At 46.7% G+C, this 21373-nt stretch overlaps 1 protein-coding gene across 1 annotated transcript; it reads left to right on the top strand.

The window, feature by feature from the left end:
- Window positions 1-211: 211 nt before the first annotated feature.
- On the top strand, window positions 212-20792 carry LOC119402548 (lipase lipl-5). Its single transcript, XM_037669698.2, has 10 exons — window positions 212-355; window positions 2144-2351; window positions 5120-5234; window positions 5977-6127; window positions 7012-7147; window positions 7704-7806; window positions 8146-8344; window positions 11421-11492; window positions 11633-11701; window positions 20541-20792. The coding sequence occupies exons 1-10, from the start codon at window positions 212-214 to the stop codon at window positions 20790-20792; spliced, it is 1449 nt and encodes a 482-aa protein (XP_037525626.1).
- Window positions 20793-21373: the final 581 nt, after the last annotated feature.

The raw sequence follows: 21373 nt of genomic DNA, 5'->3' as shown, positions 1-21373 counted from the left end.
ACTTTCTTTTTGCAAGGTAGGTGACGGGGAAGTGCGCTTAGCCGTCTCGCACGCAAGACAGCTGCCCTCACATCATTCAGATCATCGACAGCCTGCGAGTGCCGCCGGTGGCTGTTGCAACGAGGCTACCGGGGTGATATTTGAGCGTCGACGTAGCGTCCGCTAGAGCGCGTGCTGGAGAACGTCCGAAAACTCGAACGAGCGCCCAGACATGACCCAATCGAGCCGGCTATCGCGGTTCGTCCCTGTTATGGCCTCGCTCGTGGCGCTTGGCGGAGGCCGAGAAAGCGTGGATCGGCTGGTGCCGAAGACATCACGGCTCTACACCGGCAAAGATCCTGACATCACCGACATTGTAAGCATCATAACGAGCTGAATATCATGCGCGAGCTCATATCTTAAGGTAACCTTTTAAGGGGGTAGTAATGAGCGGTGAAAGACGATCAGTGCTTACCAGACATACCGCATTTAATCGCGTAGCACCAACACTTGTTAGGATAGGCAAGTGCTAGTGAGTGTTGGCTTCATGATGACTCAGTTCTGCTAGTGTGGACTAATGCTGCATAAGTTATTGCTAACGCTGGCTTAATGTTAGCAAATGTCGGCTAGTATAGACTAATAGCAGCTGAATGACGATTAGTGCTGGCCGATGTAGCTAGTGTTGGCTAATGCACAAAAGCACGCTGACTGCCGATATTGTCAACATGACGCCTAATGCTGGCTACATGGCTGATAATGTTCGCTAGTGTCGGCCATATGATGACTAATCTCGGCTAGTCTTGGCATATGACGACAATTACCCATTTGAAAAAACACCAGAGTGGGCTTGGGGTGTTTTGGTGTGTTTCGGTGTTCACATCACACGATGCTCGTTATGTTACTGCTCGACAAGAACGAGGAGAAAGCTAAGGCACATACACGACGGGACACATGACGTGCCCTAGCTTTTTCCACGTTCTTGTCGTGCTGTAACATAATGAAGCAGTAACTAGCCCAGTTCACTGTAGTCCTCAACACTACACTAGTGTGTACTGGTGTGGACACCAGCCTGCTGTGGCGTGGTCTGGTGGGGATACGATCATCGTGTGATGTGTTCTGAAGCGCCCACCATCCTGGCGTGGGATGTTCTGGTGGCGACAATTGCCTGGTGTGGTGTGTTCGTCTAACGCACGCTATCCCCTATTACTATTGTCGTTCTTGCTGCTGTTGTGCAGTAGTAAGTAGTTCGCATAAGTGATACTTGTTTGAGCGAACAAGAAACAAAGATTTGAGAATGAATAGGAGGCAAAAGGCCGAAAGAAAGATCAGCATACAACCGGTTCTTCAAAGAAGGGGCCTAATGTACTAGAAATGTAGCTGAGGGCCAACTCGCCCGGCGACAAGTACTAGTTAAAAAGTTGATAGCAAGAAAATACTCTCTAAACGATAGAACACCAGGTGTTTAAACAAGGCCATCGTTTGCCGGTGAAAATTAAGATTTGCTACTTCCTGCTATCCAGCAAAGTAATGTCTCTGCATATAAAACGCGCCATAAATCCCTGCCCCTAGCAGAGTGTGCAAACATGCTGATGTTCTCACGCAGCCAATAACTTAACTTGCGTTGACGGAGAGGAACGCTCTAAAGAAAGAGAACAGTAAGTCTAAAGGTCCAAAAATATTTGATGATTGAAGGATAGTTTTATAAATCAGAGAGTCATCTAGAAGACTTAATAGGCGTAAGAGCAGCATCGAATTAAAAATGTTTTCAAGATATATGCGTTTCTAGTTTTCCGCTGTGATCTTTCCGTTACTCACTTATTCGCTTTACTCCCGCATGATTTCCTTGTAATAGGGGATCAGATATGCATGTACTCTTAAAAATGTAGAATCACGTTGCTAAAATATTTATTGGCAGTCGTTTTTTACCCATGTAATAACATTATCATAATACCATTATACCATGTAATACCATTATCATTGGTAATATTATTCAATGTAGCACTCGCGTATCAGAGGAAGCATGCAATAGTGGTAGTAGTAGTAGTAATAGTAGTCTTAGGTCTACATTCATCATTAAAGTATGTATCTTATTATATGCCTTCACTAGATGATAAATAATTACATCTAATATAGTAATGTTCAAGAACATTAACACCTCCTGCAGGAGACCCTGGTGACGCGCAAGGGATACCCATTCGAACGTCACAGTGTGGTCACCGACGACGGCTACGTCATCGAGATGCACCGCATACCCTGGGGCAGGGCGGGCAAGCCCCCTGGCTCGTCTTCGAAGACACAGCCTGTCCTCCTTATGAGCGGACTGGTCGGAGATTCCTCAAACTACGTGTTCGATTTTCCGGACCAATCGCTTGGTGAGCCCCGATACCTGTCTCGTTCAAGCAGACCAGGCAGGCAGGCAGGCAGGCAGGCAGACAGACCATGGAGGAAGGAAAAAGGAAGGAGGGAGCATTACGTCACGCGATTGAAGCCCACCGTGTCGGCCCAACACGTGATGAAAACGCCAGAGCGCGCGCGTGGTAGGTTTGAGTACTACCGGTGCGGTTCTGTTTTTGAACCTCCTCCGTGAGCAGCCGGTCTGCGCCGAACGAGCGCGCTTCGATTAAAAGCTACCGGGCGCCATAGCCAAAGTCTCGGCAAATCTCATTTCTTGCATGACTTTGACGAAAAAAGTCACGTGCTGGGCCGATACTGCTGGCTTCAAAACGAGTTGGCTTGCCAAGGCTGGCTCCGTGACGTAATGATCCCTCCTTTCTTTTTCTTTCCTCCATGAGACAGACAGACAGACAGACATAGATAGATAGATAGATAGATAGATAGATAGATAGATAGATAGATAGATAGATAGATAGATAGATAGATAGATAGATAGATAGATAGATAGATAGATAGATAGATAGATAGATAGATAGATAGATAGATAGATAGATAGATAGATAGATAGATAGATAGATAGATAGATAGATAGATAGATAGATAGATAGATAGATAGATAGATAGATAGATAGATAGATAGATAGATAGATAGATAGATAGATAGATAGATAGATAGATAGATAGATAGATAGATAGATAGATCTCTACTTCTTGTTCAATATGACATCCGCCTAGCCGCTAGGGATAGTACGATTCACCACCCACCCACGGGAGCATGTTTAAATCTGGAACTTGTATTGAAAAGTGGATCTCACCTCGAAACTGTACCCCGACACTGCCGAGCAGTGTTACCGTAAGTGCTACCTTTAGTTTGTAGAGTTGCACGTAGATATGGCTAGCAACCGCTGCTATACGGCGAAGCCGCACTCAGTTTTGACAGGCGACGGGTCTACCATGTCGCCGATCGACATGTCGAAGACCGGTGATTAACTGGACTGTCGATGACTAGTGTCACTCCAGTTCGCTTCAGCGGCGTCATCGAGAAATACAAAAAAAAAAGAACGGACCGAGAGTCAGGTTCCCCGCAATACATGGTTCCTAGCGGCGTTTGGATGACAGACGCGCAACTCTGCTACCTAAATGTAGCACACACGGTAACTCTGCTGCCGAGCGGAGAACGGCGACACCTCTCGACAAAAAAAAAAAAAATACCGAGCTTTGATAACCCTGTGTCGGAATTCCTGTGACAAAAAGTTGCTTGAATGAAAGAAGGGGAATGCTGAGGGCTCGTTTTTCTTTGTTTTTCTAATAGGCAATAATGCCAAGGAAAGTATAGGGGGTGTTATCTGTAGTGTTTAGAATATAAACGTGAAGAAAGTAAAGTGGACGAAAAGATAACTGTCCGCCGGCAGGGACGGAACCTGCCACCTTCTCGGTCCCTGCCGGCGGAAAGTTATCTTTTCGTCCACTTTACTTTCTTCGCATTTATATCACAATTACTACTAATAACATCCCCTATACTGTCCTTATTGTCTATTAGTTCTTATTAAAAGAGTTGTTCGAGAAGCACCTCTAAACATGAGTGAATACAGTAATAAAGGTAAATATATGCCCTTTCTCAACTGTCAACGGCATAATGCAAAGCAGTTCCCGTCGGGCGGGGCGCCCAACAAGGCTAACTATATATCGTTACTTTCCTTGCTCTTACTCCCTCCTCCCATCCCGCCGCAGTGGTAAAGTGGTTACGGTGCTCCGCTGCTGACAAGAAAGTCGCGGGTTCGTTTCGTGCCGCGGCTGTCGCAGTTCGGTGGAGGCGAAATGCTAGAGGCCCGTGTACTGTACGACGTCAGTGCACGTTAAAGAACACCAGATAGCCGAAGTTGCCGGAGCCCTCCACTACGGTGTGCTTCATAAATCATATCGTGATTTGGACTCGTAGAGAGAGAGAGAGAAATGTTTTAATGAAAAGCTGGAGATGTTTGCCTGGCTATTCGCCTGACATGCTACTCCAGGTGCTCCAGGGTGATGATTATGATATATACACTGATAACCACGCATACATACATAGACTACATACATACATATTATTCAAGCTATTAGAGAGTTTTAGTGCCGGGGACCCCAAGCCACCTGCGTACGCACGCTCTTGCGTTCCTTTGTACTCCCAGCCGCATCCACGGAGAATACAAAAGAACGCAAGGGCTTACGTACGCAGGTGGCTTGGGGTCCCCGGCACTAAAACTATGTCGGTTGTGGCGGCGGTGTCGTACGCAAAAAAACCGGCGGGTGTACTGAAATGCGGCCCCGAAGGGGCGCCTGTCGTTTTTCAATAACTGATGCTCGTGGCCTTGTCGGCGATCAGCCATCTCTGATATGTTAATTATCAAGGTCACTTGGCATTTCACGTTGACGCATTTCATTGTTGCCTGTATATGAACGCATGACTGTCGTTGTTGCCTGTAGCAACTCAAGCGTTGCGCTGCAAAGCACATGGATGAAGGTCCAATCACTGCCATGGAGGAAGGAAAAGGTTTGGAGGAAGCATATCGCAATGCGTTAGAATGAAAGAAAGAAACGTAGTAGGTCATGCATGAACACACCAAGCTTGGATTGCTTCTATTTTCCTGGCAGGGGAAGGACTTCAGAACTTTATATTATCCTCTTTCACGTTCCAAGGACAAGTTTAAGCGCTCTTGCATTCAAAAATTTTCCAGGATTGTAAGACTTTCAATTCGCCGCGACGCAGGGTTCATAATGGCGGACAAGCAGTACGATGTCTGGATCGGAAACGTGCGTGGAAACAGCTACGGCAAGGTGCACAAAAAACTCAAGGTCCGCTCTAAGGCATTCTGGAACTTCTCGTGAGTAGCTCTGACGAAGCGTTGAAAAATCCTTGAACTGGGGATGTCACTAGAGCCAACGATTTGACAAGAGGTCTTGCCTGCATACATTAGCGTGTGTATGTGTAGCAACACATATGTATAATGCTCCAAGTTACCCCGTACATAACGGCTGCCCATCAACAGTTTTATATAATGTGCCCTTTTTGTATCAATCTAACCGACTTCTACGTTTTTGTAACGCACGTATACATAACCTATTCTCGGTTCGTGATGTTTTTCATAATAACTATCGCATCCTGTTTATGTTTAGATTGTGTAATAATTCTGATTTTTACTGTTGTACTTAGTAACAATATCATTTCAGTATATCTTATTTTTCACTGCTTATTGATGTGCCACTACTTCTGAACCTTAATTTTTTAGGTAGCGGGGAGTAGTCAAGCTACTTTAGTGCAGCTTTTACTCCCTCCATCCTTCATATATTACCCATGAAAATAAAGGTGCAATTGAATTCACTTCAACTGTCTGCCTATGCGGGTTTATGTGTATGCTTCGTACACACTCCCCAACCACTAAGGTCGAGAAGGAGAGGGCAAGCACGTGTCATTTAGTCAAAATTTTGAATGGTGTTTGTTACTGACGTGATAAGGTCAGTAAAATTCCACTATTAAATGTAGCCTTTCATTGCGATTATATTAGTGCCACTCTTGAAGGTGTTCAATGTCTCGCTTTTTACGAGCACATGTGCGCGCGTGTGCAGCTTTCACGAACACGCCGTGCTGGACCTTCCGGCTCAGATTGACTACGTGCTTCGAGCTACGGAGCGGCAGGATATTCCTTACGTGGCTGTATCACAAGGCACGCTCATGCTATTCGCCATGCTCTCCGAAAGGCCCGAATACAACCGAAAGGTGAGTTATAAGTACGCTTGTATTGCACACTTGTTTATTGAAGTGTACTTGGGCTAGTTATCTAGTTAATGCATATCTTACGAAGCTAGTTGGGCCAGTTAGTACATATCTTACGAGGCAGGGAAGGTGCAAGGTTAAAATAACTGGTCGACAACTCAATCATTGATTTGAACTTGGATGAAGGTGGTGGGGAAGCAGTGGGCAATGAAAGGTGGAGCTGACACTTAAGAAAACGGTGAGTACTCGGCTACAACCTCTTCGCTACATGCGTCCAGGTTCATGGACATGACTTCTTAAGCAAATTACATAACAGCAAACTGCTCAGCGTCCTTGAAGACTCGCGCCATTGTCGTCCACGGTGTCCCTTACCCGTACTCCAAGAGTGAGCAGCAGAAGTAAACATCAGCGGCTGGTGTACAAACAAAACCAAACAAAACAGAGGTGCGCAGATCGCGCAGCGCACGGCTGCTTAGGCCTACCTGCTTGAAGTTTTCCAATAATATATTTTTTTGTAAAGAAAGTAGTGTGAACAAAATTTGTTACTTGTCCTTGTAAATTATTTAAAAGGTATCCGAAGCACGGGAAGCCAGAATTCGCACTTATTGGCAGCTTTTTTTTTCATATTTGCAACTAAAGTCCCCGTTTGTGGTCACACATTTTTACTTTTTGAAATTGGAATTTCTTGTCACAATTTTCTTTTCTTTCTTTGGACTTGTGGAACCACTTTAATTAAGGTTTTACAAACGTCATCTCCTTTTCGTGCCTTGAGGTAGTGACGACGATAATATACAAACTAAAGAAACGTCATGACTAAAATAGCAAAATTGAGATCTGACGTACAGCGTGGAATCTGAGGTGCCTTACATTAACCTCTGCGCATGCAGGTGAAGGCATTCGCCGCGCTGGCCCCCTTCAACAAGCTGTCGCACGTGGACCTCGCTATGTTCACAGTGCTAACGCCCTACGCTGAAAAATACTTGGTGAGCACGTACCATAAACGCTCAAGGGTGACTACCCATGGTGAGCTTAAATGTCAGATTGCTCCCTCAACCCCACACTTATATGTCTATACGAATCCAGTAATGTCCATTGGAGGCGGCTTGTCAGCCCGAAAAATAATCGTCAGGTTCACGAATATACACAGCCAGTCGATTAAGAAAAAGTCGCATGACCCCATATGCATTCGCCTAAGACTCGAAGGCGAAAGCAACCTTCTCCTCAGTCGATTGCATAGGCACAGTGTGGCAGCGCTGATCGTGTGTACGCTAACAATTCGGGCAATAATGTCAATTCCGTTGATGAAATACCATGGTTTCACCGTAACGGCGAAGTAATGCATGCTACAGTAACCAATTGGAATTTTATAAGTAATGCTAGCAGCTAACACCTATTGCACCCGACCTGACGTAACTGAGCAGAACGCTGGCTTAAGGAAATCCTGCTTTTGTAGCTAGCGAAGCGAGATCTTTGTGCTCCCTGTAACTTCAGCGCGAACGGAGCTGTGAGAACACAGCGGGTACAGGAGTATGAGCCGTATGCTAACTCCTGTCAACATGAGGCTCGCACGACCGCGCAGAGCCGGTGCAACTACGCAGCTGCTGCCGGAGCCATGCAGCCATGCAACCCACCATGCAACCATGCAACCCACCATGGGCCTTTCGGCTGACGGAAGATGGCCGGTGCGTTTCCTTTCTGCTTGCGCAGCGATCGTTGGTTGCCCCTCGCACGCTTTCACTCGCGCATACAACATACGGTGCGTGAGGCGAGGTTATCGTCCTTGAACTTTATTACGGAACCTCACGATTACGCCGATGCCGACGGCAAAAATTGCGCCTTGAGTGTCAATTTCTTAGCCATCGGAATAAAAAAACCCGGCACGTTCAACGCCATGAAAACAGTATCATCATCGTAATTTCGAGCTTCGTTTTGTTTTATTTATTACCTTATACACTCCCCCTTCTGGTAACGTCACCTTCGTGACACCTCACAGACATGCAGACGGCGCAGGCTTGACTTAGAACAGCACGACTGTCAAAACAATGCTGTTCGTTCATCACTGCGCAGACGAACGGCCACGAAGCCTTCCTGATGGAAGTGTTACAGCGAGGCGCCTTCTACATGCCGTGGACAAGCAAGCTATGCGCCCTACCCACACGGGCGTTCTGCTCGTGGTTCGCTGATAAAGTTGGCAACGTGGGAAGCAAGTACATCAATGAGGTGCGAGCGAGGACATATTTCATTCTGTAGACAATTTAAACGTGAAAGGAAGGTGTTCTGATCTGGTTAGCGTAAGTTTTCAAGCTGCGGCCTTATATTGAAGAAATAAGACTACCAACTTTGACTGTTGAGTTCTACACGCCCGTCGTGTGTTAACTATCTGGTAATATTATGGCGATAACGATGACGATAAACTTTTCTTCCACGGCGCGCACACTAAGAAGTATGGACCAAGGATCGCGCGGCAGGCGGTGTATGTAGGGAAGCATCAAGTTGATGAACATGAGTTCTTTGTCATATGAAATATGCACAGTAAAAGAAAATGCTTAATGATAAAGAAGGCAGACCACTTGTTCGAAAGTATGCTTCAGATAATAGCACTAACCGTCTCAACTTTCTGCCGATTTAACTCTTTCGCTTAATTGAACCAATGGGCTTTGGAAACGGCACTGTAGTTGCGATTTGAGGCTTGCAGAAGCTTGTGCTCTATTAGACTAGATAAAAATTTATTAGAGCCTGTCCGTGTTTAATCACGATATCACGCAACAAGAAACTTAAAGCGGGAGAGATATTGACCGGAACGCGACATAGTCTTAATCTCAGTCGATACCAGAAACAACAAAGTTACGTTATATGAACGTCACATTTCTCAATGTGCTATATTCACAGTGGAATCACATAGGGATATTTTTTTTCAGTGATGACCACGACAATGTGAACCTGAATCCCTAAAAAAACAAATGCCAGTTTCACCGCAAGGGTAAAGCAATGAAGGCGATAGCAAAATGTCGGGCACTGCAGCTTGCACTAGTGGCGCAAGGCTAAAGGCACAGCGGAGCTGATCGATTCCTAGCTGGTTCTACGAAGTGATGCTAAGTTATACGAAGTGATGCCAAGTGACGCCAAGTAACAGTGGAGTCCAGCACATTCGCCTCTCGCCGTTATGGCCGTACTACGCCGTGGACTACATTAAACGAGTCTAGTCCAGCAGTCTCGCTTGGCAACGCGCCCCGATTCCCGGTGATCGGCTTCTTCGTCGGTAGTGCGATCCTTCTTCGATCTCCCCATGTCTGCGTCAGGAGCCGCGCGCCGCCGCCGTGCGCCGGCTTTATACTGAGCGAAGGAGCGCATGCGCGGTTGGCCGTGACGTCACGTCTGGCACGACCGAGCGGTTGCGCGCAGTGTCCAAGCAGGCGAGCTAGTGGCGGAGTAGTGTATGGGCTAGCGACGCAGGCGCACAGCTGTGCAACCGGTTGCTAGGCAACGCGCGATGATGACATCGCGGCGCATAGTATTTTTGTTCGCGTTGGAGAGATTACGGCCGGCCTAAACAGCTCCGAGGTTAAAATGTGTAATGTTAAGAGAAGTAAGGCTAGCTGCTAACTGTCTTAGGATCCGATCTGGAGTAGCTCTACAAAGCTCCGGCGTACTGGAACATGGTCACTACAGAGAGCGAAGCGACCTTCGTGTTGTCTATGGCTCCAACGTAAAGCAAACGATGACAGCAGAGCACGCACGTACAAGGGTATGAACCCTCGGCTGATCTCTGCGAGATACATTGCGCGTCACCGGATGCGACCGCGCCATTTTTATTATAGTTCGCAGTTTCTCCCCGAGCGACGCAGGCTCCCCCTCGGGCACCAAAAGGGAGAGTTGGGCTAGTTGGTTTGCGTTCATATTAAAACAGCGCAAAAGACGAGGACACAGAAAGACTAGACAACACAAGCGCTGAACTGACAACTGAATGCTTTATTCAAGCGAAACATAGAAAGGGAGAAGAAGAAAGAACAAAAAATGCGCACGCAACCTATGCACATGACAAAGGACTGCTCTAGTACCATCATTATGTCATCTCCAAGTACGTTAACTCGCAATCAAGTAAAGAAATCGACGGTGCGCTGACACACGTGTCACCGTTTTTGCAGATAGCGAAGGCTTCAGCTATCTCTCTTATGCAAGAATCCGCGTGTCTAAAAATGGTGGTCGTGCGGTAGAATTCTGGGGTGCAACCACAGGCGGCACAGTGGGCAGACAAATGGGAGAATGGCGCACCCTTTACAGAGCTATGGTGCTCACGCAGGCGAATGTTGAGGCAGCGCCCCGTTTGCCCCACATAAACCTTACCGCATGAAAACGGAATAGAATAAACAACACTGTTTTTGCAAGGGACAAACGGCATGCGGTGCTTGACTGCGCACGTTCCCCTAGACGACATATTCACACTCGTGGACAACTTATCGATTCTGGCACACAAGCTGTTGAGCTTATTTTTGGAGGAAAAGTGTACATCAACATTGAACTTGTCGGCAATCTTTTTTATATGGTGAGAAATACCATGAATATACGGAATCACCGCTAGCCTCTTGCCCTTTCCCGATTTTGCATTGCGAGGTTCTGCTTGAACATTTTTGACTTTGTTCAAAACTTTTAAGGATGCGGGCACCCCTTCATGCGCCTTCGCGCAACGGAGATTGTCGGGCTCATTGATCTTTTTAAGCTGCCACTATCGGCAGCCCTTGCACGCTTTCACTCGCAGATAACATATACGACGTGCTGCGCGATATTATCGATTTGTACTTTATATGGAACATGACGGCGACGGCACAAATGCGCCTCGAGTTTACAGGGACGACCACATCTAAGCTAAACATCTCATTCGTATTCAAGCAGGTAACACTAAAACGTTTACTCCACTTCACGAGGGAAATGTCCATTATATGACGTCTAATCACGGTGTCGATAAGGAAAAGAATAATTTGCCGAATTGTTTATTAAACATAACCTATTATGAGCTCTTGAGCACTAATCAGGTGTTCACCTGAGATGTGGACGACCCTTTACATATAATTACTATCGCAATAAGATACGCCGCACATTTGCAGTACATGATAAGTAAGCGTCCTTCGTAGGACACTACAGCGACATCATGGGAAAACAGTCTGTACAATGTAATCGCACTGCTCCCTTTCCTATTGCCAGCAGGAACATACGACCGTACGTCTGTGCGCTTGTCGCATACCACTGTAAGCATCTGTTTCGTTTCGTGTAATAGAGATGATGACGTTTCACTTTGCAGACGAGGTTACCTGTCTACCTGCATTTCTTTCCTGGAGGCACCTCATCCAAGAATATCGTACACTTCGCACAGGTGAGGTGAATAGGCGGCGTTATAGAAACTTCGAAGAGGGCCTAAATGCCAAAAGTGCGCTGTAGCGCCATAAAAAGAACCACGCAGAGCAGATTAAGCGATGATAATTAAGCGTGTTTTCGTGGGTTCCTTTCACGCAGCTCATAAATTCTGCGCGACCTCGGAAGTTCGACTACGGGCCACGAAGAAACATGCTTATTTATGGTCAGGTAAGATAAACATATTAAATAGCAAGCCAGAGATATCAACTGTACAACATCAGCTCATTAACCATAAAACCACTTATTTATGTTCGTGTGTGTGTTTGTACGTATGAATGTATGCAGGGTGCCCCAGCTATTCTTAGACCGAGTTTAAAAATATGTCGACGCACCGGATGACGACGCGACCAACTGCATGGTGCTTACTATTGTATGGAGTAAGCCACACTTATTTTACCCTTAATTTCCTAATTAGGCATGCTTAATTAACTAACTTTTGAACCGACGGAGCTAGCCAAAAGTTCTATGAAGAAAAATTGTAGATTGGTTGGCAGAACGTCCGATTAGACAGTCTCTAACTTTGTATGTATTAATTATTAGCGGGGGGGGGGGGTTCAACTTTTCTCATAATTCTTCAATATTGCATGTGTATAATATACAGGGTGTTTTTTACACAATAGAGAGTTTGCCAGGGGCGTAGCCAGAAATTTTTTTCGGGGGGGTTCAACCATACTTTATGTATGTTCGTGCCTGCGTTTGTACGTGTGCGTGCCTATATACGCAAGCAAAACTGAAAAATTTCGAGGGGGGGGGGGGGGTTGAACCCCCCAACCCCCCCCCCCCCCCCTTGGCTACGCCCCTGGAGTTTGCGTAGAAGTTCCATGACAGTCAGGCTTCTCTCGTTTTCGCACATGAAGCTATGTCGAGGCGAAAATACTTTCGCGCAGCTAAAATTACGTTGAGGCGACTAATTAACAAAAGCTCGTTATTTAACTTTATGCTTCCCGGACAAAGAAATGATCAATACTGTGGTTTTCTTGCGCACAGTTCGAACGAAGCAGATAAGCACCAAACACTATGCACAAAGGTAAGGCGATGCGCGGGCAAAAGGAGATGACTAGGTGACTAGGTAACATACTGTCGCGGCGCGCCTTTATTCAAATTTCGTCAGTCCCTCGCTCTTCGTGCGCGCCTTGACTGATGAGTTTCAATGTCGCCCTTGAAGTTCGATCACGAATATCTGAACTAAGTGTAACTTTTGTGATTGCTAAAAAATTGGTATGCCATAAATTGGTACACACTACAACTTTATAATATAAGCACCCGCCCTGAAGTCAATCATTAAAAAAAATGTCACCCGCATCTTCCCACGGGGGGAACTCGAGTAAATGCGTCGCAGAGTGGTGGGGGTATCGCGTGAATGTTGCGTAATTGGGTTTCGCAGAAGCGTCGCGCTGCCCGAGTGATGGATCCGCTGCTCGACGTTCACGAACGGTTGCTGCTTCTCGAGCACGACGTTCAGGATCCACAGCCCGTCGTTGCCGTTTCGCAGCTGCTTCTCGTTCCCCGAGTGAAGGATCCGCAGCCCGTCGTTGCCTTCTCGCAGCAGCTTCTCGTGCACGAAGTTCCGAGTCCGCAGCTCGCTTCAAACGCTTGCGTTCAGCGTCGTATGCTCGTCTCTTCTCAGCCTTGTCTTCTGCGTTGTTTGCTGTTGTTGACGCCGACGATGGTGAGGGTGGGATAACGTTGCCTTCAACGAGTGGTGGGACGCTGATTGAAGGTACTGTTGCTTCCATCGCATCTACTCGAGTCAAGCAAAGCGTCAAGTCAAGCGAAAGCCAAGTAAAGACGCCTTTGACTGAATTCCGAACGCGCGCTCCGCCGCTTATATACACACCGCCCGCGTTCGATCGAGAGGAGGGAGGGAGGGAGAGAGAGGAGAAGCCTGCTGCCGGCACGAGACGAGCCGAGCATGCGAGGGAGGGAGAAGAGAGGCTTGCTGCCGGCACGAGACGGGCCGAGCATGCGCAGTGGGGGTGTGGACGGTGGCCGACGCCGCAGGTGCGACTAAGCAATGCTCCGCATTTAAAATAATTAATGAGTTTTAACAGCAAAGCTATTTAGCAAATCATTTCTTGTGAGTCGATCGCAGAAAACTGTCATCTTCTTAACGGGTATGTTCCACAGAATTTGGGCAGATCCCACTACTCACCGCTATGGCGTGGCCTGTAATAACCCTGAGATCGAGTACAGAGAGAAAGAAAGAAGGAAGGAAGGAAGAGAAGGAAGAGAAGGAAATGAAAGATATAAAGAGAAGGAGAAATAGTGTTGCCGAAATAAATTATTTATGACGTGGGGATCAGTGGCGTAGCCAGGAATTTTGTTCGGGGGGGGGCTCACGTTGCAGCGCGACGTCCTCATAGAATTTTTAGAACGACTAAGTATATGAATAACATTTATTTATTTATTTATTTATTTATTTATTTATTTATTTATTTATTTATTTATTTATTTATTTATTATATTCTCAAAGGTCCCGTATGGGACTTTACATGAGGGGTGGGTGACATGAAAATTGCGGTATCGATGAAGGTGGATTTGCTTGAGTCTACTTCCTGGGTGGTATTTTTGAAGCGCGCGAAATCGCGGATGACTGCTGCTTCGTTCGGAAGGTCATTCCAGTCTCGGGCGGCGCGCAAAAAGAAGGACTGCTGAAATGAGGTGGTGTGGGCACGTGGCGGAATCAAAGCGTTTGGATGACTTGTGCGATGACCTCGATGGACCGGCTGGATGAAGTGGTTTTTCCCCGGGGTTGAATAAAAGAATCTGTGAAAAAGGCAGAGACGTGCAATACGACGACGAAGAGTGAGGGTAGAAAGTTTTTGCTGGGATTTGAGGGCGGAGATGCTCGAGTCGCGGGAATAATCTGAAACAATGAATCTGGTTGCTCGGTTCTCTACTGACTCAAGAATTTGATATGATTAGTTTGGTGGGGGTCAAAGACAGCAGATGCATACTCAAGTTTTGATCTGACAATGGTTTTATAAGCGAGTAGTTTAACGGAAGGTGGTGCCATGGAAATGTTACGGCGTGTGTACCCGAGAGCGCGGTTAGCGGAGTGAATTATGTGATTTATATGGTCGCCCCAAGATAGGTCACTCGAAAGATGGACACCCAAGTATTTAATCGAGTCAGTAGCAGCTATATGACAGTTGTTGATTGTGTAAGTAGCCGGCGTGTGGTTTCGGCGACGATGGAAAGAAATTAGTAATGTTTTTTTTTTTTCGCATTAAGGGGCACCAACCAGGTGGTACACCACTGCTGAATACGTGAGAGGTCATGCTGTAGAGGGGAGACATCGGTGGGGTTATTTATAGGGCGGTAGAGGACAAAATCATCAGCAAAAAGACGGATGTTAGATTCAACGGAAAGCGGAATATCGTTAATGTATATTAGGAATAAAAGAGGCCCTAGGACGGTACCCTGGGTCACGCCGGACAAGACATGGGAGAGGTCGGAGGAGTAATCATTAACATGCACGAATTGTTTACGGTTTGTTAGGAATGCTTTAATCCAGTTAAAAACATGCCGATGAAGGTTTAGACGCGAGGTTTTTAGAAGGAGACGGGAGTGGGGTACCTTATCGAAGGCTTTTTCAAAATCTAAGAACAGTGTGTCAATTGGGATGTTACGGTCCATATGAAGGTGAATGTCGTGCAGGAATAATGTTAGTTGGGTCTCTCATGACTGATCTTTACGAAAGCCATGTTGGTTTTGGTGAAAGAAGTTTACGGATGATAAAAATGTAGCAACATGAGAAAAGATGACGTGTTCCATGATCTTTGAACAAACACTAGTGAGCGAGATTGGTCGGTAGTAACCTGCAAATGAGCGGTCACCTTTCTTGAAGACCGGAAAGACCTTCCCAACTCTCCAGTCTAATGGGACTTCACCTGTGTCGAGTGACTGCTGAAAAATGATTGACAGTATGGAACTGCATACATGTTTTGTATTTTTCAGAATATTGGCGTTTATGCCATCTATACCGCATGACGAAGAGTTCTTTAATTGGTTAATAACTTTTACAATTCCCTCTGAATTGAATTCAATCTTTGGCATTGGCGGAAAAGCAAAATGCGGAAAATCAGGAAGTTCGTTGTTAGGTTCGTTAGTAAAGACGGGACAAAATGCAGAGTTGACGGATGGAACGTCGCAATCGGCAACGGGGGATCCAGAAGTGTCACAAAGAGAGACTGTGGTTTTGTCGTCCGGTTTCATAATTTTCCAAAAAAGGCGTGGGTATGTACATGTATTACCATGTACATACATTGTCACTGGAATTACCATTAACATGTATTACCAGTGACAATTTGTATTAGATGTTGCAAATCACTTCTTGAATGCTGCCCTCTGTTAAGAACGAGTAAGAAATGTGTTTCTTTCGTAAAAAGATTATGTTCGCATGCCCGCAAAATCTTTCCAGGAATAGCTGTCTTCAACCGTTTCAATATTTTTTTTTGTGTGTGTAACAGGTACGGCAAATATCACGTAAACTTCGGAACTGCATCAGTTTTGAACTGAAGAAGCGCCTGATAACAAAAAAAATGAAGTTCACAAAGTAACCAGGACGAGATCAAATATTTTAATGTAGATTGTTTACGCAAAATGTTCATCTTTTTGCACAAATGATGCGGCCAGGGAAAAGCAAGAATGGGAAAGTACACCTCGAATACGGGCAAAACATAAGTCACCGGAAACAGTGCGCAGTATGCTTACGCAAAACTACACAAATGTACATTTAAATATGCAATCAATAAACGGAACTAAGCAATGATCACTATACATAATGCCCAACTGATATGTCCTTGGGCCAAGCTGCTGTCTCGGACGCACCATGTGGACAGAACTATAAAGGAAGAGTGCAGAAATAACGAAAGAAACTATTTGAAAACTGTTTTAAAAGTGCGAACCGCTATTGTGCACTCAATATAAAAGGAGGGTTGCCGCTTCTAGTTCAAAAAGCAATGAAGAACAAAAACGACAAATGAAAGTAACAAACAATGCTGCTAGTACGGCTTCCCAATAGTTGAATTTGTTTGGTAACGCCGCGTATGCCGACCTCTCAGTGAACAAGGTGAAGCTGTCGATTGGCTGGTAATGTCCACCTGATGCCCGTATTCTTATGTTTATATTAGGTCACAGTGTTAACTGCTAAAAGGTACAAAATCCTCACGGCTTTAAAAGGTGGTGAACAATAATATTGCGTCAAAATTACGGGCTCATTGACCTGAACTATGAAACAGCAGTGTCTTTTCCTTTCGTTTGCGCTGATTTTTGTCCTGCTCGGTATCAAAAGACAAAGTTGACACGGCGAGGAAGCTTAGCGAAACGGTCAGTGACTTCCGACACGCTGATGTCGACATTTCTGTGGGCTTACAGAAGTGCCTGGCCAACCATGCGTTCCTCAGACATCGTGGAGCGTAAGTAGTTCTTAAGTAACCTCATGCTTGAAAACGTTCTCTCTGAGCTGGCAGTGGTCACTGGAAGGGTGACTAGAATCTGGAGTAGCTTGTACACAGTCGGATAGAACCTGCTGTCGCAATGAGAGAGGGCATCGGTTCCAGTACGGGGGCGCTGGTTTGCTGCTTTGTTCGCCCACTTTGTCCACCATAGTCGCAGTTCTCCAAAACCAGCCCTCGTTTCGACGTCATGCGCAAAAACGGTCAGGAGATTTTCTGCTCCTTTCTCCCGATCATCTTGCATTGGTGGTATTGCGGATGGTACAATTATTGAAAAGTCCTTTAGAAGTGCCCTGTGTTTTTCGAACCGTTGGTTTAACTGGGCTAGTACGTGGTCCATGAACGGAATGAACAGGGTTCTGCGAAAATATTCTTCCGCGCTTTCGAATGCATTGCTCACAAGGTTTTGCTTCCGGACACCGGCTCGACGGCTGGTGATCTCCACATTCAGTTTTTCTGATAATGCCTGCACTTGTGCAAATATTTTTGAGAAAGAAGCATTCGCCTTCTTGCGGTCATTTTCATTTGTCTGCTGTACCGCTTCTATGTCGTCAATGGCAGCGCTCATGTCGATACTCCTAGTCTGCAGCTTCTTTGACAGTGGCAAAGTCAGTGCCAACACGTGCTCCGTCACATGCAGGCTTACAAGGAATGCTGGTGACAAGAGTGCCAACATTAGACTCTTTGCCTGCACTGGACTTTCGCCATTTCCGTTAAACATAATCTCCTCTAGTGTTGCAATCAACGGCTCAAAGAGGCTCACAAATGAAAGCACAGCATCGTGCTTCTCGGCCCAGCGCGTTTCGCATAGTCCCAAAAGGCGCTGCCTTGCAGACTCCAGGACAGCTCAAACTTATCATTTTACGCAAAACGTGTGAGCGGCTAGAAGATTTACGGGAAAAGACTGACGTCGCCTTCAGAGTCCCAAAACAGTTTCGGATGTCTGTGATGGAGCATGCCACACACACAACTAGATGTGTGTGCCGCACACACAATGCCGCACACACAACGCATGCCGCATGCCGCACACACAATGCGCAGTGAGTACATAGAGTGCGGCTGGATATTTCTCACGAACAGCATGAACACCATTCGTTTTGCCGGCCATCGAACTTGCATCATGGTAGCCTTGAGCACAGAGATGCTGCATGTTAATTCCCATTTCTATAAGGAGCCTTATGATGGTGTCGGCGAGGGCCCGGCCATTTGGTCGTGAATTGGCACAAAGCCTATAAGAACACTTCTTCGATTCCGTTCGCATCCTTATTAAGGTACCTTGCACAAACAGTAAGCTGCTCGATACCAGCAACATCCGTCGTTTCATCAGCAAGTACGGAGAAGCAGCCTGCAGCGTTTACTTTTGCGACTAGGCCCTTGATGATTGCAGCAGAGATTTCTATAATGTGGTTTTGTACATCTGGACTAAAATATGAGGCCTTATTTGGGCAACTTTCCAAATGCTTTTTTAGATCTGTGTCGCCACAATCCGCGCGCATGCGAAGCAGCGCTCTGAAGTTGCCTGTATCTGTAGAGGAGGCTGTGCTTGAATCCATGGGACCACTGTCACTATGTCCACGGAGAGCCACACCTTGCCGCCCGCAAAAGAGAACTGTCTCAACAATAGGCTGTAACTTCCTTCGGGTCTCTCTTATTTGAATTTGCCTGCCATGGTCCAGTTGATCAACAACACTGGGCACACATCCTGAGAAGGTTTGAAGAAAACTAGCGTCAGTGTGATATTTAGTGACTTCGTGTGCACTGAAGACTTCGAGCGCGTGCTTCCACTTTTGAAATGGCTTGGATACGAGGGCCTTAGTGCGCGCATGTTGGCCCTTGCCAATCTCACTTCTGCTAAAAAGGACACACACTCGGCAAAACGCACCCTCTTGAAGCGCTGAGTAGCTAAGCCATCGGTACCTGTCCAGCCAAGCCACGTAAACCTTCGTTTCTGCTTAAAATCGTTCATAGACTTCAACATATAGCATGGCGGAGGAATGCAAGGAGAAGCTAGCAGTTGATGTTTTGTGTCATCATCCACTTTTGAGCCATCTGTCTAGAGCCCGATATCAAACTTGCTTCTGCTAACATTTTGAGGGTCATAAAAAGATAAATAATTAAATAAATGATAATCAGGCTGAAGCCCAATAAATCCCACCAGCCGGGTGACGCCGCTGGTTGGTGGTGTATGAGAGCACGAAAAATTTCGGGGGGGGCTGAAGCCCCATAAGCCCCCCCCCTGGCTACGCCCCTGGTGGGGATCGAACCCGCCTACCTTAGATCCGAAGGCGATCCGTCCTAACCACTCGGCTATCCACGCACGCTAGCAGAGCAGAGCATAGCCTTGTATAGTATAGTGCTGCAAGGCGGTGGGAAAGGGAAGTGAGCATGAAGAGGAGAGATGTGAGAGTGAGGAGGAGGGAAAGGATGAGGGGAGAGAGTAAAGCGCCGCACCGAAAGAATGAGAGAGAGAGAAATATATAGAAAGAAATGGAGAAAAAGTAGAGACAGAGAAATCATCACCGAAAGAGAGAGAAAGAAGTGAGAGAGAATAATATAGATGAAAAGAGGAAGCAAGCATCCCGTCGTCTAGCGACCAGATACCGAACGACCTGGTCAAGCCGCGCATGCGCAGTAGCTAGGCCACGCTCACCGATGGAGACATCGTGCGCAACCTCCGTTTTATAGTGCATAGCCTAGCTGCGTACTCCCGAGAAGGAAGCGGCGCATCTAAAAGCTAGACGCGTCGGTCGACGGGGAGTACGAGCGGCGACGGGCCCGTGCTTCGCTATGCCGAGCTTTGCGCGACTTAGCACAAGCTTGCGCATTGTAGCGACTGTCCTCGCATTGTAGCGACTGTCTTCGTGCACGCCTAGGGTAGCGTACCGGTCCTTCTAGACTGGTTAACATCCCTGCCTTTCCTTTCTCTCCTGTTCCTTCCTTCCTTATAAGAAATCTGTACTGTCTAAAAAAACCTTATATACAGGCACACGTACAAATGCACGCGTGAACATACATAAAAGATGGTTGAACCCTACCCTGCCCCCGCCCCCCCCCACTCCCGAAAACTATGTATGCTGCTTCGCTCCACGTGAAAGCTGTGGGAAATTCGGAGCAGTGGTTCTTCTGCCGTTCGGCAACGCTGGCGTTCACGGGCAAGCAAGCGCTGTCGTTCCAAACGTGCAGCCTCCTCGGTGTCCATGGCGGGAAAGGAAACCTTCATTTGTGATGCTGTGGCGCGTTCTCACTTCCCCCTTTCTCTCCTCCTCACCCTCACATCCCTTTCCCGCCTTCTTGCTGTACCATACTATATGTGGTTATGTTATACATGACTATGCTATACATGGTTTTACCCGCGTGATGCCAAGCGACGGCGTGAGATAGCAGGAGGTTACGTGAGACAACAACCCGGGCCAAAGTGATCCTGCTTCTGATGCTCCTTCTGGGCAACATGGGAACCAAAGGGTTAGATGACATTTCATTAAACGGGTGTCTTACTTCTGCTGCATAATTCTACCACTACGTGATGTTGACGGGCACAATGTTTGCAGAGGGTGCCCGCCGAGTACACGCTCAGCAATGTACAAACGGACGTGGCCATTTTCTTCAGCCAAGGCGATCACGTGATCACCCCGCCGAACGTACAGGAGCTCATCCAGGAACTGGGGCCTCGAGTCAAGCTGAGTCACTCCATCGAGGACCCGTACTACACGCACGTGCACTTCCTGATGTCGTTGAACAACGCCGACGTGCTATTCGGACGCATACTTTCCTTCCTGGAGAGATACACCACGGCTGATTGATGAAAATGTTCCATATATAAAACAACAGAAAGAAGCGTTAGCTCTTTGCTGAGTTCTTTATTCTTGTTAACGTCACCAATTCAAACGAGACAAAAAATACACGGGCTCTTGCAAGTGCGTTCATGCATTCAAGATTTATTCAGCGCAGTCCTACGCGTGGCGTCACAGGACGCGTGTGAACACACGTCCGCCATCACTCGGCGCTCAGCACACGTGACGACGCGCCACACATCGAGACGAATACGTCGTTGCCCACTCGCACGTGTGTGCATTGTACGGCTCAATTGCTTCTTGTTTACGACGGCGCGCTTCTTCGCACGCGTTATTGTAGGATAATTGTTTTTTTCGTCCACTTTAATTCGTTTCCACTTGCGTAATAATTCATCATCGTCACCAGCCTGACTACGCCCACTGCCGGGGAAAGACCTCTCTTATGTTGCGCCTATCAACCCGGGCCTGTGCTTGCTGTGGCCATGCTATGCGAGCAAATATCTCAGTCTCACCTGACCACCTAACTTTCTGCCTCCCCCGAGCCTTGTGTTGGAATCCAGTCGGTTATTATAAATGACCAGCGGTTATAT

This window comes from Rhipicephalus sanguineus, chromosome 8 (assembly GCF_013339695.2).
Source record: "Rhipicephalus sanguineus isolate Rsan-2018 chromosome 8, BIME_Rsan_1.4, whole genome shotgun sequence".
Lineage (NCBI taxonomy): Eukaryota > Metazoa > Arthropoda > Arachnida > Ixodida > Ixodidae > Rhipicephalus > Rhipicephalus sanguineus.
This window is presented reverse-complemented; position numbering and strand designations above follow the sequence as displayed.

Bases quoted from the DNA above. Each gene is read 5' to 3' on its own strand.
- LOC119402548 (XM_037669698.2), top strand. From the start codon at position 212: ATGACCCAATCGAGCCGGCTATCGCGGTTCGTCCCTGTTATGGCCTCG. The intron at 2,352-5,119 runs GTGAGCCCCGAT...GCCGCGACGCAG, and splicing joins TTTTCCGGACCAATCGCTTG to GGTTCATAATGGCGGACAAG. The intron at 11,702-20,540 runs GTAAGATAAACA...CAATGTTTGCAG, and splicing joins ACATGCTTATTTATGGTCAG to AGGGTGCCCGCCGAGTACAC.